The 26941-nt window shown below is 36.2% G+C and overlaps 1 protein-coding gene across 3 annotated transcripts in view; it reads right to left on the bottom strand.

Moving 5' to 3' along the window:
- Positions 1–26408, bottom strand: part of TMEM161B (transmembrane protein 161B) — a 66458-nt gene extending 40050 nt beyond the window's left edge. For 2 of the 3 annotated variants that reach the window (XM_032627520.1, XM_032627522.1), the window contains exons 1-2: positions 26253–26381; positions 8057–8160 (exon numbers count right to left, since the gene is read on the bottom strand). Coding sequence is in view for 1 of the 3 variants with exons in the window: in XM_032627519.1 (XP_032483410.1) it covers positions 8057–8160; positions 26253–26255 (107 nt within the window). In the remaining 2 variants the exon portion in view is untranslated. Of the gene's footprint in view, positions 1–8056; positions 8161–26252 lie in introns of all 3 variants that reach the window. The other variant, XM_032627519.1, reaches the window with a different exon arrangement.
- Between the last annotated feature and the right edge of the window lie 533 nt (positions 26409–26941).

The raw sequence follows: 26941 nt of genomic DNA, 5'->3' as shown, positions 1-26941 counted from the left end.
AATTAGTTGTTTATTTCTTTGAGAAATAATTATCAGTGAAAGACTCTTAGTACTATAGGAAAACTTAAGTTACATTTAGAGTCCTGTAATAATAAAATATTATAAGACCCTTACATTTTCTAGGACCAACTTTCTTTTAAAATATTCTCAAACTTGTTTAATCTTATTTTGTGAATCCATTTTTCTAAAATGAACTGCATTTATTATGTTCAGGTCATCTTCATTAGTAACAATTACTGTTCAAAGCTAGAATCTAAAAGTACTGAGTGATCTCAGGGACACTTCCAGTCTGTTACTCATCTATCTATCCATCTACCCATTCATCCGTCCACCCATTGATCTATCAGACATTTATGTAGCCCACTACGGTCAAGTACTCTGCCAGGCAACGGAGATATAATCACCCATAACAAAGCCAAAGTCCCTGATTTCTTGATGTTTATATTTCAGTTGGGGCAGAATTTAACCAATGTTTAAAAAGACAAACATCATATACTGGATACTACACAAAAGAATAAAATACTTAGTGAGAATGAGAGACAAGCCAAGGTATTAGGTTACAAAACCTCTCTGAGATGACATTTGCCCAGCAAACTAAAGAATAAGAATGGAGTATGAGAGCATTCCAGGCAGAGAAGAGTATGTCCAAAAGCACAAAAGCATGAAACAACTCAGAACAATGCAGTAAACCAAAAGGGCAAGGAGGCAGTAGCACCATGTACAAGGAGAAACACATGAGGGAGGCTGAAGAGATAACAGGGAACAGGTCATGCAAAGCCTCTTGGGTCCATACGGAGTGTAGATTTTATGCTAAAATAATGGTTTCAAAGCAAGAGAAATAACTTGATTTACATTTTAAGATTTCTTTTACTGCTCTGTGAATTAGAACAAGGCAAGAATAGCACGGAAATATATTTCAGAATCAACAGTTCTTGTAAGGTAAGGAATGGAAAGAAAGGATGGAATGAAGGATAATATTTACACTTCTGATTTGAGGAAGATGGTGGCACATTTTCTGACATGGAGTAGAGCAGGAAGAAATCAAGAATTTAAACATGCTGAGTTTTTAAGTACCTATGAGACATGAAGTGAAAATATCAAGAGGGCTACTGTATATTAGAATCAAGAGCTCACAGATAACCTGGGGCTATTACATAATTGTGGTATTTAAATCCACAGGCATGAATAAGGTCACCTAATGGGGAAATAACTATTTAGAAGGCTAAATAGTTAATAAGGAAGTGGGAAAATCGAGTTCATGACAAGTATGTAACAAATTCAGCGTTGATGGAAAACAGGGAAATAGGCCCAAAACTAAGGAATAGATATGGGAGGGGCTTTGTTTTTTAAGAAGGAAGGGAGGCAGAATTGTGACTCTTATTTGTTGTTGCTATTATTTTTAATGGGAGACCTTAAAAAAAAAAAGTGTGCTAACAGGAATAATCCAACAGAAAGGAAGCAATTAATGGCAAAGAAGAGAGGAAAGGGCCAAAGAAAAAAAGTCAGGGTGAAGGTTAGAGGGAATGGGATATAGATCACAAATGCTGGAGTTAGGTCTTGATAGCAGGATATCTCCTCCATAGGCCAAAATTAAAATATATAAACATTAAAAAAAACAACAAAGAGAGGCTGCACGTGTAACTAGGGTTGTGGGTTTGATGGCATGAAGATGAGAGCGACAGGCTCCAGTTTCAAGAGCTTAGAGTGAGGCTGAGGCAGGCATGTATAAATGAAGAGAGGATTTGGGTTGAAAAAGCTGTCTGAGAAGTGGAACACACAAAGACTGACAGGTAGCATGTAGTAGCCATCTAAGGACATGGATTCAAAGTAAAACCTAAAGGTACAGTTGCACAATTTTCTTCAACAGTCAATGCTTCATACACAGTTTGATTTCATATCATATGATTCCCATCTACTATACTTTAAGTTCTGGTCTCAATTTTTGGTCTTTTCCTTAGCAAAATGACTTGCAATCTGCTTGCCCCTGATGCACTAGGCCTTTCAAATATGGGCTTAGAAGACAGATATAAAAGTTTATCAGCCTTAGATTCGATGCTAAATAATGGTTACAAAACCACAATTAGAGAAAAATGCTTTATGTTAAGCAAAAGAAGCATGATGTAAAATTACACATGAAATAATCACATCCATGAGGGGAAAATATGAATAGAAAAAATTAGATGGAAATACAACAAAATTTACACAGAGATTGTCTTTAGCTGAGAGTAATATAGTTTGCTACCTCTTATTTTTCCTTTTTATCAATTTACCATCTTTTTCTACATCATAGGCATGTATTGTGTTAGTAATAGAAAAAAATTTAAAAACAGTAAGTATTAATAGAATCTCACTACGAAACTGAACCTCTTACATTTAAGTTAAATTGTGTTTTATGACATATGCTTTGGCTATTTTCACTTATATTCAGACTGTCAGCAATGTCTCAGATAACAAAGCCAACTTGGTGTTATACTCCACTAAATCACTGAAATAATTTTTCAATAATTTTCTTGCATAAACCTCTTACATAAAGTAATATCAGGCTACAACCTTTCTTACTAAGGCAGTTCAAGAGCACTGAAAAAACATATACCAGAAAATACAGAATGTACTGACCTAGATTCTTTAAAAAAAATTTAAGCAGCGATGTCATTTCAAGCAAACTACTTAAAAATTTTTCAGAAGTAACAATTTCAGAAATTTAAAATGAAAATCTGAACATGAACAAATATGGAAAAGCTTAGTATTGAGAGAAAGCTAAAAAAAACTTTAACACATAAATAATCATACAAAACTCTTTCACAACATAGGCCACAACATAGTTTTAGTCTCCATTCTAAATCTCTAAATAATAATTTAGAAGTGAGAAAAAAAAAAAAACTAAGGGAAAACAAACACCACTTAAAACCTAGAAAACCTTTCAGTACAAGTAACTAAAACATCATTTATTATACATATACATTCTCTTGTTATTTATTGGAAACTTTACTAGAATATCATGACATTCTGGAGCTGGAAGTTAAGACAGCTAAGGGAGGAAAGCAAGGACTCAGGCATTCCTTAAGGGCAGTAGCTTAAGGTTTAAACCTTTCCCTTAGGTCATAGGTCCCACCTACTGTGCATTTGAATAGTAGGTTTCTCTCACCAAAGGGAATTTGCAAATTCTTGGATCAGGCAACAGGCAAAAAGAGTTAAGAGCAATTGAATAGGGTGTTTTCACACCTTCTTTACCCAATATAGGATGAGACAAAATCAGAATAAATCCAACCGTAATATATTTTGAGTCAGGGACATATGAAGGGAAGTAGCTGACCAAAGTGAGAGCCTAGGGGAATAAAGGGGTAGAGAAAAATGCATAAGGTTTGAGCTGAACAATCAGGAAAATGGAAAGCAGGTTCAGCAAGGAAGGTATAAGGGAGAAAAAGCAAAATCCTACTCCTCATGCAAAACCCACTATTCAAATGTACAAAGAATGTAACCTATCACTTACCTCTCCATGAAAAAAGGGGCCAAGCAAACTTCAAAACAAAAATGAACTTTAATTACATTAGAAAGTAGAGAATACTTTGGCTACAAATCAGTGGTATGCTGGACATGATAAAGAACTAACGTCTTTGGGCAACCTGAGCAATGGTTAGAACGAATGCTCCTTGCGTTAGGGAAAGCAATTCACAGTAAAGGTAAAGAGAAACCAATTTTCCACAATTTTTCTTTCCTTTGGGGAGGAAGGAGAGAGTAGAGCAACCTAAGAGCACTAGACTCTTCGCACCTGAGTTTTTCAAGGTCAGTAATACTTGCTCACGGGTTATGGCAAGAAAAATTTTGCTACTTAAATTCTCGTTAAAGCAGGAATGCCTCAACAGTCTGATAGTTATATAAAAAGGCATGTAAAACAAGGAGAACTAATAACATTTTCTAGAAGAAAAACATTTGTCTATTAAAAAAACTGGAAGAATGCAATACAAAATAATTATAATTTAGTAATGTGGAATAAATTTAATCTCAAATGGTGAGGAGAGGTATAATTTTAACATGATATTTCTTAAACTCTTCTTCACACTTAGCATGATTTTGGTAATCAGAAAAATGCTGATGTGCCTTTTAACTTAGAATAAATGGTGACTGTAATCCTAGAGAAGCCAGAAGAATAAGTAAAGAGTAAGTAAGTAAAGAGAAACCATATACTCCTTATAACCTGAGGATATCTTCTAGAAGGCTAAGCACAGCTAGGGAAAAAAGGTAGAAAAAAGAAAACCTTCAATAAATTACTCTATAAACTGCCAGCAGAAGTCACAGTGGTTGTAGAAAAGTTCAACTCCACCAAATTCAAACCTTGGTTCAAGTATGTCTGTTCCAGGACAAGGGTCTGGAATTTGATGAGCAGCCATAAATCAAATAATTACTAGACTATGAATCAGACTTCCAGGGTAAAAGGCCTGGATCTGTTTCATTTTTCAGTATGTAAACAGGAGTAAAGCTAAAATTTTCTCATCTGTAAAAATGGAGACATGGGCTTCCCTGGTGGCACAGTGGTTGAGAGTCCGCCTGCCGATGCAGGGGACACGGGTTTGTTCCCCGGTCCAGGAAGATCCCACATGCCGTGGAGCGGCTGGGCCCGTGAGCCATGGCCGCTGAGCCTGCGCGTCTGGAGCCTGTACTCTGCAACGGGAGAGGCCACAACAGTGAGAGGCCCGCGTACCGCAAAAAAAAAAAAAAAAAAAAAGTGGAGACAATATCACCTACAGCACAGAAGGACTAGGCACTTACCAATCCTGCTTTTACTTCCTAGGTACAATGAAAAGTGTATTTCCCAACCTGTTGTGCACTTTGGCCTGAACCAGTAATAGGGCTCCAGACTATGTCATGTGGGCAAAAATGATATATCTACTTCTAAGCTTGGCCCCTAGAATCTCCTGAAAAATCCATAGCCCACTCTCTCTCTACTTGCCAACCAGCATAGCATCTAATAGAAGGACTCCAAGCAGCAGAAGGAACAGAGGAGCCACAAGACAGAAGAAGCCTAGAATCCCTAAGTAACCACCTGAAGGATAGCTGAATCCTTGAATCATCATTTTGTGAAGGATCTACACAGAGAGCTGCCTGACTGACCCCTCTCAGGTACCCCCATTTGACCCTGATTCCTGTCTGAGGAACTGAGTGAGAAACTTTTATTAAGTTCAGACACCAAGATTTCTGAGGTCATAACATATCCTAATACATCTCCTTCTTCCAAGTTCAGAGTGTAGAGATCCAAATGAGATAACAGAAATAAAAATTTTATCAGTACAAAGTTCTATAACACTGTAAAGGTAATATTAATGGAATTAAACCAGGCTAAAGATTATGCATTATTTTTTTGAAAACTAGGTATCTACAATACTAATTACAATATATAAATGCTATTTAACAAGAGCTAGAAAACTAGTCAATTTTTAACATAAAAAATCAGCAGGTTAACTTATAAGCAAAAACTGCTAATTCCTTCAAGGTACTGACTTCTTCAGGAAATTGGCAAGCTTACTCATTAAGTCAACATAAGTCAAACAGGTGCCACTTCACACCTTCCATTCTAAAAGAGACAGAGGTTGATGAGAGATATGGACAGAAACTAATTTACATGATAAAAAGAGAAGCCATAACTTTTAAGGAAAATATGAATACTTACAATTTGAAGATATACTAGTGGAATAAATATTAAGTCGACAGATACTGAAACTAAAAAGAAGTTTCTTCTGTCATACCCATGATTAACCTATCGTGGTATCTACACATCTATTCACTTGAATAGTTCTATTAAATAGCTATTCAATATAGTCACTCCCAAACCATCCTACACTATTCATAATTTTAAAAGTCCTCATAAGCCTCTCCCTTTAAATTTCTTCAAGTATTTTAGAGCCGATAAATCTCAGAAGGCCCTCAGTTCTTTCTCCTTCAACTCAGCCACATCATATGGTTTAAAATGCAAACTGTCGTTTCTGATCAATAATATTTTTACATAAGCAATTTAGCAGAGATTTTAGATTTTCTTAGTATTAAAACAGTATCATTTCATATCACAAAAGGTTGGCAAAACAATAATTATCCCAAAATGATAAAATCAATATTGTTATTCAACAGAGTTAGGCAACAACATTGAGTAATATAGCTTCATGACCTAAAAATTTCAGAATTAATATTAAAGAAAAATAGATGATCTTAAGAACACAGAGCAAAACAAACAAAAACAGAAAGGAAATGAAACTAACTACAGCAGAAGAGTAACTATTACTAGAAAATCCTGATTGGTATCCTTGGAACCTGATTTGGAATTAGAGACAGCATTAATTACCACTAAAGTTAATCTATTTATAAAAGCAAATCAAGATCACGAAAAACATCAACTTCACGTTTATTTTTGAAGGTTGAGCACCTCTTCAAATTAGCAATATAAAAAAAAAAAATTAGCAATATATATACTTATGACACATACTTGTCAAATGAGTAAAGATTTTAAATATATTGTTCCAATATTAACAAAGAGAATCAGTTTTCAAGCTCTGAAGTTTTAGTTTTATAGAAACAAATGCGATGCAGATTATGTGAGAAAGTAGAAGTTGCCTATAGACTAAAAAGGCACATGACTGCAAAGATCTTTAAAGCCGAAAGAGACCTGGAAGTCTCCCTGGAGACTCATCATAAACAAAATCTAGAAATGTGCAATTCTTAGTAGAAAACAAGCTACCTTAATATGTATTTTACTTAGTTTATTAATTCAGACTCCTTTTATTTAGAATTAATGGTATTTGCCCAGCAGATGTTCACCCTTTCATGATCTACGAAAAAGGGTTTTTGCTAAGCAAAAAAAGGAAGCAAGATTGCACAGGACATAAACGTACATAGTTAAAAACTAGTCACAGATGATTTACTTTTTTCACTTATAAATAGCTTTGATGAAGCTTTTATTTAACTTTACTAAAACTTTAGTCATTATTTACTTTGCTAATAAAATACACATTTTTAAACTGCTGTTCTCTCACACATTCCACACACGTGTGCCTATCAGTATTCAAAAAAACTTTTTAAGCAGTCTAAATAATATTTTCCTATTTAAACACTGATATGGAAAAAGTATAAAGCATTAGAGAAGAAGAATATACTTGAAACTAGAAAATAAATTTAAGCTTTATGGATAGAATTGCTTATTATTGGTCTTGCAATATATGAAATCATTACGAGGATAATAGCTATCCATTGCTTTCTAACTTCAAACGGTCTAATAAACAAAAGAAAACTAATATACAAATCAATAATAGAATTTGGTTATTTATTAGAGACAAATAATTGGAGTAAAACTATAGTCATGGTACCAAATCTATAATTTACCTTTCATAATTATACAAGATTGTGGCATGTATTTCTGTATGCAGAGTTTTACTGCTTTTGCCTCACTACACCTCCTATATTTAACTTCCTTACTTTTGATTTTATTCTTTTATTGTACAAATTTCAGCAAGGTAACTTACCTCCTCTGCAGAAGGAGGGGACAGTAGTAAGCTTAAAGTGCAGTAAACAAAATTAAAATCCTACAAAACAACTTCAGCGCCTCCTTACTAAATTAAAGTTTAAAATTATTTTCAGTAAAAAAAGGGCCCCTAATTCTCATAATAAACTCTCAAGTAAGTCACCAATAATAGGATATGTGCTTTGAATCACTTTTTCCAACAATGGTAAAAATATTTAAGCACTTCGATTTATAGTCTCTTCCTCTTGTTGACCAACTTTTATTAAAGGTAACTAGAAAAGTCATGTGATAGTTCCAGTGGCCATGGACAGAAAGGGATAGAGAAGGAAGGGACTAAATTCTTGACCATGACCCAATTACCTTGATACTAAACAGATAAACTACTAATATCTCAAGTAAGAGAAATAAGGAAGCTAGATTTTCCTCATTATTTTCTTTTTTCATGTTTTTAGAAAATTGGAATTAGCACTGAACTTCTAGGAAGTTAATCAGCCTGGTAAACTAAACAAAGATTTGAAAGTGCCAGTCAGAATCAGCCTATCCTTGCCTTACCTGCCATTACAGAGTAGCCATCGAGCAAGAGAATAGTGAGGTATAATCTTCTGCATGACACTGGCCATCACCATGGTAACAACCAGCTGTATACCTATCACACCCTGTGTAAAGAAACAAACAAACAAGTTTAACAATGAACGAATTTAGATTTGAGGACATTGCTGAAAAGCTTTCTATACATTTTGAAAATTACACTTTAAGAAAGATGGATTTACTACCAAAATACATATTATTCTGCCATTTAGGTATTCAAGACCACATATGTTTAAATTTAAAATACATGATCCCCTCTCATAATCCTCTACAAGTTAAAGTAGCCTACACATTCAAAATCTATTCCTAAGAAACGTTCTCTATTACTTAAGTGTACCAAAATGAAGTGAAAAATGGTGATTTTGTTTTTTTCATCCTTCTCCAAAGTTACTCTATTCAACACACTTAAAACACTACCTTGGCTAGGTCTAAAAGCAGTGTGCATTTTTTTAAATTCTAGGGTGGTAGTGAATGACTAAAGAGCATTAACTATAGTAAGTGTGATGGAAGAACTGGCCTGAAAGTCACTAGAAAAAAAATTTTAATTAATACTGTCATCACCAACTTCCAGTGGGTGGACCTTCAACAAGGTCCAAAAATGCCCGTAGTTTGCTCTCATCAATCCCTCTCTTGTTCTCCGTAATACCTAATTCAAACCTTCTCCCATCTCCTCACACCTCCAACTTCCCTCAAACTTTTTTTAAAAATTCTTTTTATTGAAGTATAGTTGATTTACAATCACAGCAAAGTGATTCAGTTATACATACATACATATATATACACACGTATATTCTTTTTCATATTCTTTTCCATTATAGGTTATTTCAAGATATTGAATATAGTTCCCTGTGCTATACAATAGGACCTTGTTATTTACCTATTTTATATATAGTAACTTGTATCTGCTAATCCCTAACTCCTAATTTATCCCCCCCACCAAACTTCTAACTCTCTACTCAGTAGAGAACATCTTCCAGTTCACAGAGAGGAAAACAACAGCATCAAATGAGAACTCTCACTTGCCATGGACAAGCTCACAATCACTTGCATCTGCACCCTTCTTCCACACCCTCTAGACAAAACAGAGCATCTTCAGTATAAAGCAAATCCCTCTAAATATGCTTCAGAGCAAATCCTCTCATTGATTTTCAGGAAACTTAATCAATGAATAGCTCCCCTCCTGTATCTTCCTTAATCTCTTCTCTATTTAAATCCTTCCTATCAGCATTTTAACACCTTTCACCTTTCTAAAAAAATACCAATAATTTTCTCTTATTCTACAGCCCTCCCCTTCTTCAAATACGTAGCCACTTTGCAAAAGACTTGTTTTCACTGTTTCTATGTTCTCATATGCCCACACAGTTCCCATCTGACTTCTGCTTCGGCCCATTCCATTAAAACACCTACAATCACAATCACTTCACCTTGCCAAACTATCCTTCCTTATCTTAAATCTCAGCATAATCCCAACAAGGTCTACCAAATCCCTTGCTTTACTCCCACCTAGATGACCATTTCTTTATACTCCTCTTTGTTGGCTCTTCCTCTATCTAAGCAGTCCAAAAATAAAGTTGAATTCCTTCCTCAATGCCAAACAAGTGCATTTTAAAAAATGTTAAAATGTTTTTTAAAAAGTAGTATAGTTTATCTGGTTTAAGAGCATGGACTCTGGACCCAAACTGCCTGGGACAGAATCTGCCATCTACTGGCTGCATGCCTTCTGGACAGGTTATTCAAACATTCTGTACCTCTATTTCCTCTTCTATAAAATGAAGCTAATAATTCAACCTACCTACTAATCAAGCTGTGGTTAGTAATTGTGCCTGTTACAGAGTAAGCAGTCAATATGAATTAGTACTATTGTCATTATTATCACTACTATTATGGGATAATTTTTTTTAATTTCAAAAATACAAGAGACTTTGCAAAAAATAACCAATGTTACTTCTATAAAAAATAAATTTAAAAAACAAAATAAATGGAATCATACCATAAAAAATGACGTCTCCTAAGTGATAAAAGAACACAAAAAAAATTTTGCAAACATCAGGTTTCATCAACTGTTCAATAGGTTGTACACCACTGTAACAAATGCACTATCATGATGTGGGATGTTGATAGTGGGGGAGGTTGCGCACATGCCAGGACAGGGGATACGGAACCCTCTATACCTTCTGATCAGTTCTGCTACAAACCTAAAACTGCTCCAACAATATGAGATTTTAAGAAAAATCAAATCAAATTTATTCACAGAGAAACAATATAAACAATGTCAAAAGACTAACTGGGAAAAGGTATATGTAAATCATATCACAAAGGGATAATCCACTTGTTAGATATTATATAGAGTTCATACAAATCAATTAGTAAAAGAACAAATGCCTAATTTAAAAAGAGAACAAAAATGTACTTACTGTTCTTTTAAAAAGTAAAATGGCTCTTAAACAGGACTGTTTAAACCTGTTAAGCCTGCCTCAACTGTTTAAAATTGTTAAACCTGCCTCAACTCTGGTTTCACTGTGGATATTTTAATGCCTTAAATTCTATCAATTGGGTTAAGATTCAGACCACTTTTACATTCACCTAACATCAAAGGTTACATTTTTACCTTTTTTCTTTCACATTTCCTATCACTTGAATTTACTATCCTATTTTCTATGTAGATTGTGATAGAAGTTCTGCAATCTCCATACAATGAATGCCGCTACAAAGAACTCTTTCAGGCAGAACAAGGCCAAGAAATACATTAGCAAGTAGGTCAGAAGGTTAGTCTATTTGAGATTATAGACTTAAAAGCAAAAGATAATTTTTTAGCCAGGGAAAGTTTTGTGGACAAAGTGAACCTCAATCTAGCCTTGAAAGAAATGTGATAGTATCACAGTATCTTCAAGGTCATCTAGTACAATCTCTCATAAACATATACAACAATTTATTAAAGTGTAAACTCCTTAATAGCAGAAATCGTATCTTAGTCACACCTAATAAATGTTACAGGTATTAAATGGCATTTCAGAAAGACTGATCTGGAAGATATATATATATGATGGACTGTGATGAACTGGGAAAAAGAGGCATCTTGCCAAACTCTCTCCTCTTACTCCAAATCACTAAGCATAAACTGCTGATAAACCCACTACTGAAGAATGTAAACCATGTGAAGGCAAAAACAAACAAAAATCAGCAAATTGGACTGACTAGAATTAAGAATAGCAACTAGGCTTCTGCAATGATCCAGACCAGAAATGATGACGCTTTAAATTACTGTGTTTATCTCTGGTACTCAGAAGAAAAATGCATTCTAAGGATATTGTTGAAGTATTCAGAGACTGATGGTATATTGAGGCAAAGGAGGAACTAAAGAGATCAACCCCAAGAAAGGCAAACTCATTCTCAATGTTGTAGTTAATGTTTGACTAAAAAACATTCAATGGAAAAGTGTAACTTCACTCCATTCATTTACCTTACTATGCCATTTCCATCTTTTTAAATGAAAATACTTTCTCAAAACCTCATCTATATACTGGGTTAAATATATTGTATAATAGAAGTATTTTTCCAACTTTCTAATAGAAGTCAATAAATCTTTCTAAGAATGAATCAGCTGTTAGGTGACTATATATGTGGTACTGAAAGAAAATATGTTGCTTTTTTCCCAATACAAGAATCTACCTAATTTTTTGGAGAAGTAATTTTTAAATTATATGGAATATATGTCCCCAAAGTTATTCCTTTTCATACATATTTAGAAAAGAGTCCTTGGAATATATTTTCAAAATGGCAACCATTTTATAGAATTATATGTTATCAATTTAATATATTATTAATACTAAACTTAGATCAACTTTTGAGACATTACTATACAATTGACAATTACAGTGTTCATGCTAGGGATTAACATATTAAAAACTCAATTCATTAACTAAGAGACACAATCATTTGAAATTTAAAAACAAGCCATTTAAATAACCTGCCTTCACTGACCAATTTAAATGTCTATGTATGTCTAAGTTTATACAAAACAGAATTTTTGAAATGTTTAAAAACCAAATTTCCTGAATATTTTTCATTATTTTTAATTAAAAGATAATGCTTAGGGGCTTCCCTCGTGGCGCAGTGGTTGAGTGTCCGCCTGCCGATGCAGGGGACACAGGTTCGTGCCCTGGTCCGGGAAGATCCCACATGCCGCGGAGCGGCTGGGCCCGTGAGCCATGGCTGCTGAGTCTGCACGTCCGGAGCCTGTGCTCCGCAACGGGAGGGGCCACAACAGTGAGAGGCCCGTGTACCGCAAGAAAAAAAAAAAGATAATGCTTAAGTAAATTTAAGCATAAACAAACAAATTTCATAAGAAAAAACTATTAAACTGGGTAGATATGCGCTGAAACGATAAAGTTCATCATGGCTGAACTCTCAAACACACAACCATATGGGTCATTGACCCAAGTGGCCTTAATGGTTTTATTAGGGCCTCAAAACAATAACTTGACCAAAGAGATGGTTTCTGTCTGGATTTATTGCCCCTAGGCCCCAATTCTCTTGATAACTGGAACTGGGGAAAGTCAATTATGAAATAGCTCATAAGCACCCAAGAAGGGTGAAACACTGGGGCAACTTAGGTTTCAACCTTTCCACATCTATTAACCTGAGGCCATAAAGAGCAAGAAAAAGTTGTTTGCCTTTAGTCTACAGAAGAATGATCATTTCAATTTTTGTTAGTAATCGTTTCTGGGTAGGTTAAAAAAATTCTTACCAAGGAAAATTAAACAATTCTCCAAGAAATAAAATATATCAAACAGCAGTATTTTACCTTGCTTGACAATAAAACTCCCCAAACTTAAAAACAAACATCTTGCAATTTTTTTTTAAGATTTTTTTTTGATGTGGACCATTTTTAAAGTCTTTATTGAATTTGTTACAATATTGCTTCTGTTTTATGTTTTGGTTTTTTGGCCGCAAGACGTGGGATCTTAGCTCCCCGACCAGGGATCAGCAATTTTAAAATTCAAACTTGGAACAATATTATGTCAACCTCAGCGGAGTTGACATTTTGTTTTGTTTCATTAAACTAGCTCTGCTGCTAACAACAGACTGAAACAAAGTATACATTGTTTAGCATCAGAAGGCAAATCAGCATACATACTTGGGACTCACACCACCCAAAGGGTTTTAATTATCACCCCCCTTGAATAAGTAAGAAGGGAAAAAAAAGAAAGAGGCTGTTACCCAATGACGTTGCTATTTTCGGTTTCTTAACTTTTTACATATTTTAGTGATAGCTAGACATGTTGAAACAGACTTCTTAGAGATGCTCAAATGATTTATACTATAAAGAAGGGGCGAACTTTGTTATTTCAATCTAGATTCACATAAAACCTAGAATTCACACACTGAGCAGTTAAGCAAACCATCTCTGTACAATTTACAAATGAAGAAGTCAGGGTCCAAACAGCGAAGACCACAGGACTACTCAGTCACAGACTTATCCAGAACTCAGATCCCTAATTTCCAATCGAATGCACTAAGTCATTTCAGTGCATTCAGTGAACATTTATCAAGTAACACACTTCAGGCACTGAACCACCTGCACACAATAGGGAGAAACAGTACAGTCCCTGACATAAATGAGCAACCAGTCCACTAACAGAGTAAATGGACCCTTACAATACAAAGTTATGAGACAACAGGTAGAGGATTCTATGAGAATACAGCAAGAGAGAAGAGAGAGAGAGAGTACTGAGGGCAAAAAGCTGTGAAAGGGGATTGTGGAAAGTATAGCATGAGTCAAGACTCAGTGGAATCAGCTTGATGAACCATCAGTGATATCTGCTTCCCATAGGATGACAGTAGTCCAAAACCAGATACTAAAGCGCAAAACTTACAGGTTTAGAATTTAGCCTGGAAACAATAAGGAAACCCATGAAAAGTAATATGACCAGATCAGTATTTAAGAAAAGTTGCTCTGGATAGCATGTAAAGACTGGATGAGGGATAACCCAAGCAGCACTAAGACAACTGCCCAGGTATGAAAGGAGGAACTGCACTAAAGGTAGCAGCAGTACTACAGGAGGGAGAGGTGCAGCCTCTCTTACATTGGTGATAAGAACTATATAGAATCACTATATATTATAGTGACAAATGAGTTAGGGTCTTGGCCAAACAATGTTAAAAAATCTATAAGTTCAAATTATGTCACTACAGAAATTATTTATTTATATCTATAAATGAGAAAAGCAAACAAAAATTTAATTAACAAATATAGGCTGTCTGCCTAACATACATCCAATATCTTACTGGCTATTATTAGAAACTTGGCAAAGGACTTCTGTGTTTCACTGACTATTATAACCCAAATACTCAGAGCAATGACATTTAGAATAATTCAACGTACATAGTAGGGTTGAAAGAATGAATGACACTACTACAAAACAATCTGTCTTAACAGAACTTAAAATCCAAGATTATCATATTAGGTAACAACAAATATTATTAAGACAATGTTGGAGCACAAAACTGCATAGCACTATGAACAACAGTTACAAAAATTCAAAAAATTGAATACAGAAGTTTCATAGAGTGGATGAGTAAACTGAAATCAAGGAAGGGACTTCCAGGCTAAATGACAAATGTGAACAGAGTAACCATGGGACAGCAAAAAGCTTAACTTAACCAAAGCAGACTTTAATATATGACAAAGAATTGTGAGAAATCAGATGAAGACAGAATTTCAGATTGTTAAGAGTCTTTAAAACCAAGAGGAGGCATCGAGCTGAGGCATCTATAAAGATCACCTTGGAAGGCTTTTTAAACAGTCAGGGGTAGGAGAATAAAATAATCCAAGTAACATATAATGAAAATTAGACACAGCAATATATTGAGCAATTAAAGAGAAAACCTAAGACTAAGGTAGAAACAGTTGAAACTAGGAAGGAAAGAACAAAACTAAAACTTGGTCAGTAGAAAACCAATCAGACTTTTGAGTGTGACTGACCACAAAGGAAAACAACTATAGAATAAAACAGGAATGTCTCAAAGGTTATTTCAGGATGTTTTAGTTTCAGTGACTGGCAGAATCCTAAAGCCACTGACAGAAAAGTTGTAGGCTGAAGGGAACTCAAGGAAGTGGACTAACAACCCTACCACAGGCCTCCCACCTTGGCTGTATCCTCAGCCATTCAGAACACACACAGAACATGTTTCTCTGGTACAACCAATTCTACATCAGGCAGACTGTCAATAATCAGATTTGTAAGAGTTCTAACAACTAATATACAGTGAAACATAAGCTATCAAGTGAATCAGATGCTCAAGTTCACTAAGTACTCCACACCATTACTGTCTTAATGATACACTGGAAGTCAAATTATAAACAGGCTGCTTGGAACGTAGTGATTCAGAGCAAAAGGCATCATTGAGGGATATTTCATTCACGTAGCAAAGAAGTCTGAAGAAATACACAAAACAGCCCTCTAGAGTATAAAATACTCCAACACTAAATAGTTCTGGATAAGTATGTCCAATTCTGGCTATTCAAACTGCTTTTCTAGACTTTCAAACGACAAAACTACTTTCCAATCCTATTTCTTTAGGCGAAAACCTATCTAAAATTTTCTCTATCTTTTGACATGCAAATACCATTGATTTGGCTACAATCTAGTCTACCTTAGGTCTTGCAAACAATCCACATCTAAGATCAAGGTGAGAGGACAACTTATTTCTTCCATCACGTGTTGATTTTATCAAACTCTTAAAATGTTAACCACCCCTCATGCCACCTACAAATAACATGTGATAAGTGGTATGGTAGAGGTCAGTGCCCAGTGTCATGGGAGCATTCCAAGAAAGGGAGTGATTAAATCTACATTAGAGAACTGGGAAAGACTTGTTCACAGAGGTGACATCTAAACCAATGTCACAAGGTTAAAGTAGTATCCCAATGTCAGACAGGAAAAGAATACAAGTTTAGACAGATACACCTATTTGTACCAAGAATGTAAGTGGCATGAGCTGAAATAATGAGCAGTTCCACACAGCTAGATTTTGGTATGGGTTGCCCAAAATGGACTCTTCTGCAGGTACTCAGAAATAAGTCAAGGATCCTAAGCCTGGAAGTAACTAAACCAAATATATTTTGGAAGGATAACTCTGCCACTACAGTGGAAAAATCAAGTGGAGGGAGGGTAAAAGTAATTGGAAGCAAAGAGCTAGATTAGATATCTGCTGAAATAGTCCAACCAACACCATAAAAGCCTAAACTAAAACAGCTTCAAAAACAAGAGCAAAATTAAGAACATTTTTTTAGAGGAAAAAAAAGGAATTAGGCATGAGGTTAATAATTATCTCTGCAAGAAAAGTATCAATAGGTAAAGATTAAACTTAAGTGATTATGTAAAGATAAAATGAGAATAATGGCCATAATTATTCCTTGGAAAAATTAAGCAGTAAGAGGAAAATATGACAGTTACTAAAAAGGTTCACATATAAAAATATACATTTGTAAGGGGGAAAATATACATACTTAAGGCAAAAGGGAAGGAACCAATATAAGGGGGCTGCTAAATACTCTAAAAAGGAGTTAACTGTGGGTATTGCTTATGAATCAGAAATAGATGAGACTGAAGGCCTAAGTTGAAAGTAAAACTTTACGAGACCTTGTTCTACTGAACAGAAGCACAAAAGGTATAGAGACGTATTAAATTGAAAAACTGAGGTCTTCAAAGGTTACATAACTTGGCTGGGGTGGGATAAGGAAAAACGACGTCAAGACTTTTGATGCCCTGCTTTCCACTGGATATAGTCATTTTGGAAAACTCATTACATATCATTTCAAAGTCCTCAGATCATTCCCTAAAAACCATGATGGGGTGGGGAGTTGATCTGTAAACCAAAAGAGGGGAGGGGCAGCAAGTCGTGAGAATTTTGACATAAAAGTTAACGGAAGAATTGAATGAATAATTGCCAAGCAACTACAAGTCTGCATGACTCAGTAGCTCAGGTACAACATCAGAGAAATGAAAGATGTGGAGTTAAAGGTTAAATCTGCAGGATAATTAAGTAGCTGGTCAAGAGAGCCAAAGAAATGACCAAAGTGGACAAAGTTTGAGAGATCTTGAAAAATAACCACATCCAGGTCAAGATCTTGGCAATGTGACTGAGAGGATGTCCAGAAACTTAAGAAAGGTCTGATGAACTTATTATACATGTAGATGACTGACAAACCCAAGCTGCATTTTTAAAAACAATTACTTCCAGTAAGTTCTTTAATAGAATTGAGGGCTATCTAAATTTCACCCAGAAGAGAAATTCTTCCACATAATGCCAAAGCAGATAAAAGCATACAACAATCATGAATAGGCAGGGAGAATTCCTCCCCACAGACCATCCCTAGAATCCCACGGTTCATTATACAGGCTATCAATGGCCTTTATCTGGTTTTATATCATAGCTCCAGCCCTTACAGACACAGTAAACAGACCTGAAAATAAGGAGGCCTTTGCTAAACAAATGAAATGAAAATAAAAGGTTTTGGTAGGAAAGCAGTTAAAGAATATGAATAAAGTCTATTGATATTTAACAGACATATTGATTGAACCATATGAAATCAGATATTTGTTTTGACCTACAAAACAGCAATTTCATATGGTTCAAATTGTTACTACAAATAGAATTATATACACATAATATATAGAAGGTAAATTGACAGAAAGGGAATTGGAAAACACAATTACCAACAACTATGATTTGAACTCAAATGACATGGTTTTCAAATTTAAATGTTTACAGAATTAGTCTGGTTTGCCAACATCGATGTTTTGCACCACAAAATTTAATTTCTTTAGAGTAAAAAGTACAAGCAGAAATTTTTATTGTTTCCAAATTCAGAATAAGAAATTTAATGTACTTTAAAACTAAGGCCCAAAACCACAAACCTTCAATAAAATGCCTTGGTTCACCCTAAATATCTTAATTAGACCTACAACTTAGTAGAATGCATGAATTTGACATAACTATATTCAGTAATAGCAGCTCCACATTTTCTGCTGAAGATGATGATAGAAAGCCGTTTTTCAGAATTTGATTAACCTCTGAAAAAAACGTTAGATATTTTTCTTATGATATAAATTGATAAGGCAAAGTGGGAGACCAACAAGAAATAGAGTGCAAAGGGGCTTCCCTGGTGGCGCAGTGGTTGAGAGTCCGCCTGCCGATGCGGGGGACACGGGTTCATGCCCCAGTCCGGGAAGATCCCACATGCCGCGGAGCGGCTGGGTCCGTGAGCCATGGCTGCTGGGCCTGCGCGTCCGGGGCCTGTGCTCCGCAACGGGAGAGGCCGCAGCGGTGAGAGGCCCGCGTACCGCAAAAAAAAAAAAAAAAAAAAAAAAGAAAAAAAAGAAAAATGGCCATAGCCTTAGCAGTGCCTTATTTGTGACATTAACTGATGGCAGTCTACTATCATATATTTATAATATGGAGCTTGTTGAAGTTCCTACTTCCTAAGTAATTTCTACTGTTGGAGAAAAGTCTCCCTTTCTCTAACCAATGTCCCTTAGTATTTCCATCTCATCTCTTCTTCACAATCCAAACCTACTTCCAAGAATTTATTGCAAAGATTCATCATTATCATCTAGCACTTCTATTTTTTTCCCTAAAGGATCTTTATAATAAATATCTAGCTAGATAGATAGATAATTAGTTCACGGTCTCTCAGAAGTTACATGGGGAGATAACTTTTACAAATTCTTCTAGCAGTAAAAACTTTTGAGTGTGCTGAATGTCTGGGAGGGAAGGCAAAATACCCTACAAGACCACATTCTTCTTTGCAACTCAGGGAGGGAACAAAGTTCTAGTTGCAAGCAATAGGTAATCCAAGTGAAAAGAAAAGGAGCAAGCCAATCCTGAGAGCCCTCAGGAAAAGAAATGGGCTGTGAGACAGGCTTGGAACAAATGTGACACACTACATGCTTAAGCTGATAAGAAATTCCAATTCACCACAGGTCCTCATCCCCAGTTCTCTAATTGCTCCACACTTCATCAGTGTTACTAGTTCAACCCCAGGCCTAAGGGAAATTAATGCTTTGGCGTGAAGGAGTGCCAGTTAAGGTAAAAGGAATATGACAGAATCCTTATTGTGACTTACTGCAGCAGTGTCAGATGTATTTAGCATCTGAGTTAGAAATGCCAATCATTAGCGCTACACATGACAGTAATAATTAATTTCTCTAATACCATGAGATGTGATACTAGGTAGTAACTAAGTTGGGAAGGATTTTCTAGAAATATAATCACTAATTATAATATTACTTCTATAGGAAAATGTTTTTGAAATTCAATCCTTTCATAAGTTAAAACTTATCAAAGATAAACAATAAGATTGGCACAACAGTACAGTGGCCAAACAGCCTGATTTAGAAGTCAAATTCCACCACCAATAGATGTGATTTTGGATGAATTACTCTAATGTCGCTGTGCCTCCATTTCTACATCTGTAAAACAGAGGTTAAAAAAAAAAAGGAGGTAAAATACGGAGATTAAAAAACAAAATAGTAGGAAGTTAAAAAAAAAAACCCAAGACTGAATAACTTTATAAGTATTTAGTTAAGTTTATATAAGTAGAGTAGTAAATATTAACTTTAAATAAATGCAGCTATTCTTGCTATTGAGGAAAAGTAACACTCAATTTCTTATCTACCTGACATATTTCCACTTACCCTTAAAGACCCAGTCCTTTGTGAAATCCTTCTTAAACTCCATACAAATTGAATATTCCCTCCTTTGTTCCCTCAATGTACATTTAACTAAAAGTACATCAATAATATTCACAAAATCACACATCCAGAATCACAGAACCCTGAAACAAACTATGGAGGTCATCTAGTTCTGGTTCAAGCAGACTTTCAATACCATATATATATTGTATTCTTCCCAAAGTCATTTTTAAAGATACGCATGTTTGAGCAGTCAGTTTTTGTAACATCTTACAATTTTTTAAAAATAAATAAAACACTATAGTCAGATATTAAAATCCTGAGCTTCAACATCAAAGTATCAAAGGTGAAATTATTTCAGGTTTTCCTAAATCTTTGTTTATGGTCAAAACACAAAAGATATTTAATTTACTTTAACAAAAGAATTACTAAGTCTGTTTAATGTAAGTAAAGATACAATGTAAAATCAGAATACTTTGAGTGAATAAGTTATATTCTCCCAAGATCTGTAATAACTTAAAAGACTAAAAATATGTGGCATAAAAAATGTAATCTATTCAGTAAAATATAATATCATCTACTAATATACGATTTTAAAACACACATTTCTATTATTTTTCTGTTCACTGCAAAGAAAGATGATAATACATGGCTTTATTGAAAGATTCCCACTATAGTTAAAGAAACTATGAGCTTTGTGCCTGACACTATAACACTTTTTTAGGGTGCAGTTCATAAACACATATTCAAAGATACCAGGTATACAGGCTGAATACATATATGAACTCAAATCTATTTCAATGTCACCTCCTCATTGTGGCTTTCCCTGAATGCCCTATCTAAAATAACCACCCCAATCATTTCCTTAACTCTGTTCTACCTTTCCTTATTGTATTTACCGTGACTAAAAAATATTATGTCTCATTTGATTATTGTCAGACTCTCTCAATAAAACATAAGGTCCATAAAGACAAGAATGTCTCTGTTTCATAAACAGTTATATTTCTGTTGCCAAGAACAGTACACGACATACAGATACTGCTTAACAGACAATGAATGAATGATTGAACAAATACTTTTGAAGTAAGAGCATGATTTTTAAGTGTTTGGTGAAACAAAAGACATAATCATTTCAGTTAAAAACAAGAGAATGTTCATCTCACCAGGACTTTAAAAAAATTTTTTTTTTTCTGTAACTCAAGGGTAGGTGGTACAGAAAGAGTAGGAGGGCAGTGTACAAAACGGGTTTATTTCTTCAAAGTTCCTTTGGGGCAAGTTGGTGTTCATTCTTGACTTAGTAACATGGGAAAACCATGGCACAATAGTAAGAAAATAATAAATTCTCTCTTAAAAAATGAACACTTTAGAATATGTTCTGATTTTCTAAAATCAACTGTATTTGCTTTAAGCTTCTATCCCAGAGCAAACAAACGAATTAATTATCTAAAAAGTGGACACAGCCCAAAGTATAAACCAGTCTTAAGAATCAACCTTGGGGCTTCCCTGGTGGCACAGTAGTTGAGAGTCTGCCTGCTGATGCAGAGGACGCGGGTTCGTGCCCTGGTCCGGGAAGATCCCGTATGCCACGGAGCGGCTGGGCCCGTGAACCATGGCCGCTGAGCCTGCGCGTCCGGAGCCTGTGCTCCGCAACGGGAGAGGCCACAACAGTGAGAGGCCTGCGTACCACAAAAAAAAAAAAAAAGAATCAACCTTGAATCAACCAAATGCTAACCAAGAGAACAGTCTCTACGATTATTTGAACTAAGCCTCTTTTGGAAAGAATTAGTAAAGAAGTGGAAGAAAAAAGTCAGAGAACTGAGAAGAGGCCCAAATCTCCACCACTATGTGGCAAACTGATGAAACCTGACCAGAATCCATCCTTCAAACTGCACATTCTGGGCCATAAAACATTTAACAAATTAAAAGGATAGAAAACATACATTGTCTGCCCTCAGATCACAATGGGATTAAACTAGAAATCAGTAACAGAAAATAATTGGAATATCCCAAAATACATGGAGACTAAATAACACAGGGGTCAGAGAGGAAATCTCAAGAGAAATTAAAAACATTAATTTCTATGAACTAAATGAAAATGAAAACACAACTAATCAAATTTTATGGGATACAGCAAAAGCAGTGATTAGAGGGAAATTTACAGCATTGAATGCATATATTAGAAGAGATCTTAAATCAATCACCTAAGGCTCCACCTTACAAAACAAGAAAAAGAGCAAACTAAATCCAAAGTAAGCAAAAGCAAAGAAATAATGTGAATTATTTTTAATGAAATTGAAAAGAGGAAACCAACAGAGAAAAATCAATAAAACCAAAAGCTGGTTCTTTGAAAAGATCAATAAAATCAATAAGCCTCTAGACAAGCCAAGTAAGAAAAAAAGAGAGGACACAAATTACTAATATCAGAAATGACAGAGGAGATAACACTACAGATCCATGGACATTAAAAGGATAATAAAGAAGCACTATGAACAAGTTTATGCCCACAGATTTTATAACCTGGATGAAATTAACCAATTTCTGAAAAATACAATTTGCCAAAACTGACACAAGAAATAGACAATCTGAACAGGCCTATGTCTACTAAAGAAATTGAGCCAATAATTAATAACCTTCCAAAACAAAAAGCACCAGGCCCAGTAGGGTGGACTGGTGAATTCTACCAAACATTTAAGGAAGAAATTATACCAAGTCTCTACAATCTCTTTCAGAGGACAGAGCAGAGGGAATACTTCCTAACTCATTCTATGAGGACAGCATTACCCTACTACCAAAACCAGGCAAAGGCATTACAAGAAAAACAAAAACTACAAGAAAAACAAAAACTACAGACAAGAAAAACAAAAACTATGTCATGAACATAGATGCAAAAAGCCTAAACAAAATACCAGCAAATCAAATTCAATAGTGTATAAGAATTATACACCACAACAAACTGGAATTTATTCCAGGTATTTGAGGCTAGTTCAACACTCAAAAATCAATTAAAGTAATCCACCACATCAACAAACCACACATCTGATTATCACTCAGCACAAAAACCTTAATATCTCCATCAAAGTTTCTAATGTCTGCATTAGAGTTTAAGGACCACGAGTTTCAGTCTTAACTGTAAAACTCATTAAAAATTAAATTCTCAGACTCCACCCCCCCAATAATGGAGACCAGATAAGCATTTTTATCAAGGATCACAGGTGAATCCTATGTGAACTTAAGTTGAGAACTAGTGTCCTAATACACTTTTCAAAACTCAGTTGAAGTCACCTATTACATGATTCCCCCCCATTAGAATTAATTTCTTTTCTCTGTACTACTCTTTGAACACATTACATGTATTTCTCTTGTAACTTATACCACATTATCTCTTCCCAACAGCCCTCCCCATTCCCCAAAAAGAAAACTTTCTCATTAACTCTGATTAAGGCAGAGGTTCACAACCTTTTTTTCACAACTAACACACCACAGCACAATCCCACAGTAAAAGTTACTAGAGGATGTTACATAGATAAAATAAGCCATGCGATTCCTACAATTCCAGGACTTAGCTCTAATCTACTTTTCTCCCACAAATCAGCCTAAATGGTGTAAAGATCTATTTGATTAAAGTTGGTCTATAACTTTCAAAAAGATAATAGCTTTATTCCTTTAGTAAATTTTCTATGGACTATCCATTCTCACAACATGAAAGCAAAAAAATTAAGAGTGAATACTCAGTATTCTTGGTCTGGATCATGAGTTTATATCGACTAAAACAAAAATAAAATCAAGGTGTAAAATAAAAAAGACTTTGCTTTCCATTCCATAATTGTATTTAAAACAGTAGTAAATTACTTGACCAAACATATTGACAAAGATTCCAAGTATTACCAACCTGATATATTAAAAAATGAAAAGGTGAATGATTTAAAAAAAAGAAAATCAAACTTGAGGATGGGGGGACAGGACAGTGGAAATCAGACTAAATTTTACTTAATCAGAAACGTTCTGAAAATTCTGAAAAAAAGTCCTGGGTGAAGTCACAAAATCATAAATATTAGAGTTAAAAGGTGTTTTAATTCCTATCAAGTTCCACTTCTCTTATCTAGAAGGAAATTGGAATTCTTATCTATGTTGAGTGATTTTGCCCAATTCATATAATAATGGGCAGAATCTGGGTTTCCTGACTTCTGTGCCCTTTTCATTATATCATTAGGACCAAGCAGTGCACAAGACCTCAATTCAACTAAGCTGAATCCTAAACAAATTCAACCCTTGTTCACTTCATATAATAGCTAAACCCTTTCCTTTGAAGGATTCCAGGCAATGACCACACTTGCATATACAGACATTATGCAAGTTCATAGTTGGGGAAGGTAAAGCTGCAAGCTTAGTAATTAACTCAGAACTATAAGCAATAACAAAATGGAGAGTAAACTATCTGGCTCCTGGTGACATTCTCCAGGTGACATTCTCTTAAGTGGCATTTTGATAAACATCATGAGTTTACCTTAGCTTAAAACAAAACTACCTTTTTTTGAGCTGGCAGGGGGAGAGAGGTTCTACTTCTATTACTACAGAATACTGACAAGTTCACATTCAGCTTCTTTGTGACAATTGTAAATTTAAAGTTTTTAATTACACCCTATCTTCAACTTTTCAGACCAAGATATCAAATACTAAGCTGAAATTTAAGAACTGGAGATTTGGGTTATAGTCCAGACTGTGCCAAACTATCACTGCTTTAGGTAAATCACTGCCTATTTCTAGACGTCAGATCTTTCCCTCTATTAAATTGGGGTGGGGGGAGGGGGGAAGGTGGTTACCGTAGTTATTATCTTTGGTGCCTTCCAGTTCTACTGTTCCTTATCTTTGTCTAATTTCATTGATACAAAAGGAGGAAAAAAAAACTGTTAATTATTACAAATTGTACCATTCACTGAGGTTTAAAGACACACACACACACACACACACACACACACACACACACCGGTGCCCAAAAGAGTCTGATTTTACTTAATCAGAAACTTGCTGAAAATTCTGAAAAACACACACACACACACACACACACACACACACACACACACACACACACACACACACACCGGTGCCCGAAAGAGTCAGAGGTTAGCTGGTAGAGAGCACCAGGAACCACATTATTTTGAAATTCTTTTGTTTCACAGTCAGTTAAGTTTCTATAAATCATTCAAAAGTCAATCACCATACACAGCAGCTGAACAATGTCAACATTTGATCCTGAAAAAATATGGCAAACTCCAAATTCCAAGACAGAATGTCTTCAGATGAGGATTTGAAATCTTTTATATAGTCAAGTAACTGACAATTTTGAACATTACCAAACCCCTGTGATATTGGGAAACAGCAAAGGTTAAGAAATCCTCCCATTGCCACCCTTCTGTGATCTGGAAATGGCTTACTGCAAAGAACTAACAGTCCCCATAGGACTTAGGTGAGCAAGACTCAGGAATTACCCACCCACCTTGTTTACCTATAACAAGGGCAGACATAGCACCTGCAAATTCCCATTCTTTGCTTCAAAACTGACTAGTTGAACTGCTTGTCCCCATAGAGCAACCGGAACAAAATATTACCCAAATTCCAAGATCTCTTCCCCTAGGTTCCTGAACTTTGGCCCACACTCAGTCTGAAACAGGATATAACCCCCCAACAGTTTTTCCTCAGAACAGGTTTGCGTGGGGGTAAAACTTTCTCTGATTTACAGTCCAATCGTACTACCCTTTCATCTCCCTTCCCCACACCTAGTTCTTTCTAGCCTTGTTTCCTCCTGCCCATAAAAGAGAAGCTCTTTTTCCTAATCTTTGAGACTCTAGCAGATCTTATGGTCAGGGCACTCTCCCTACTCCAATAGTTCCCTCGTCCACGCCCTTGCTATTCCTTTCGAATACAGACCCTGCTAATTAAGTCCAGATTTTTTATTTGACACCTTTTCCAACTCCACAAGGGCTGAGTTTGAAAGACAAACTGACTTTGCCGTTTCTTTACTTTGCCCTTTCTCTAAGTGACAGGTGCTAATCCTTTACAAGAAGGGAATGTACTGTGTCCACCTGGAAAGGCTATAGGCATTTATAAGATATGAACTTCTTTGCCACTGCCCTACAGCTGAGAGTAAAGGGAGGAGATCATCAACCAGGCAAGGTCAACTCTGGGACCACCTGGCCCACGGCCATACGCAGTAAATGGGCCATGAACATTCTGACTACCTATTCCGTACTCCTGAACAGATCTCGCGGTTGGGCAGGACAGATGCCGCTTCCTCTAGGGCCCCGGCGCCCCGAGGCAGGTGGTAGGTCCTGTCCTACCGCTCACCCCATTGCTCCCGCCCGCTCCATCCTCAGCTGGGCACCCGACCGGCTCCCTTCACAGGACTGACCTCCCGGCCCCTTCCTCCCGACTGTTGTTATTCCAGCCCTCACAGGAAGACTCACCATGGCGCCAAGGACAGGTCGTGGACCAGACGCCCAGGAGTCGCCGGGGCCGTCCAGGACCTACCCTCACCACTCTACAGCCGGGATCCACTCGACACCGCCAGAGAGAAGATCTTCCGGCTCTGCCGGAAGTTCAGCCTGAGCGGGACAGGAAGTCCCTCCCCTCTGCTGAACGTCGGCGACCCCACGCCACACAGAGGTGAGGCTACGCAGGACGTCCTTCATTGCCACTTCCGTGAGCGCTAGGTTAGAGGCTGGGGGAGGTGCTGACCTTGAGAGCGCACGCGGGAGGCGCAGGCGCAGCACAGGTAGGAAGGTGGGCGGGAGGCGCGCCACTGTCGCGCCTGTGAGGATCCAGAGGTGGGTTGGGTTGTGTTGTGTTGGCAAGAGCGCACCCTCTCTCTACAAGGTGATAGAGATAAAGGTTGGTGAATGAGGTGGGAGCCGACTCAAGATCCAGCGGATTTCTTACGGGAGAAAACCACAGTTAAGCCCCGCTCTTGCTGAGACAACACTGAAATTGCCTCAGCTCAGCCACGCCCTTTCTCTTTTTACCTTCTCGTTTTTCTAGCTGCCTTTTCTTGGAGACTTTCCTTACAGACGTGTCCCTCTGTCGTCTCTGCTCCCTGCTTTAGTGGCTCTTCCAGCTCTATCCTTCCTCAGGGCAGTGGAATTTGTTCGTGAGAAGT

This window comes from Phocoena sinus, chromosome 3, assembly GCF_008692025.1.
Source record: "Phocoena sinus isolate mPhoSin1 chromosome 3, mPhoSin1.pri, whole genome shotgun sequence".
Taxonomy (NCBI): Eukaryota; Metazoa; Chordata; class Mammalia; order Artiodactyla; family Phocoenidae; genus Phocoena; species Phocoena sinus.
This window is presented reverse-complemented; position numbering and strand designations above follow the sequence as displayed.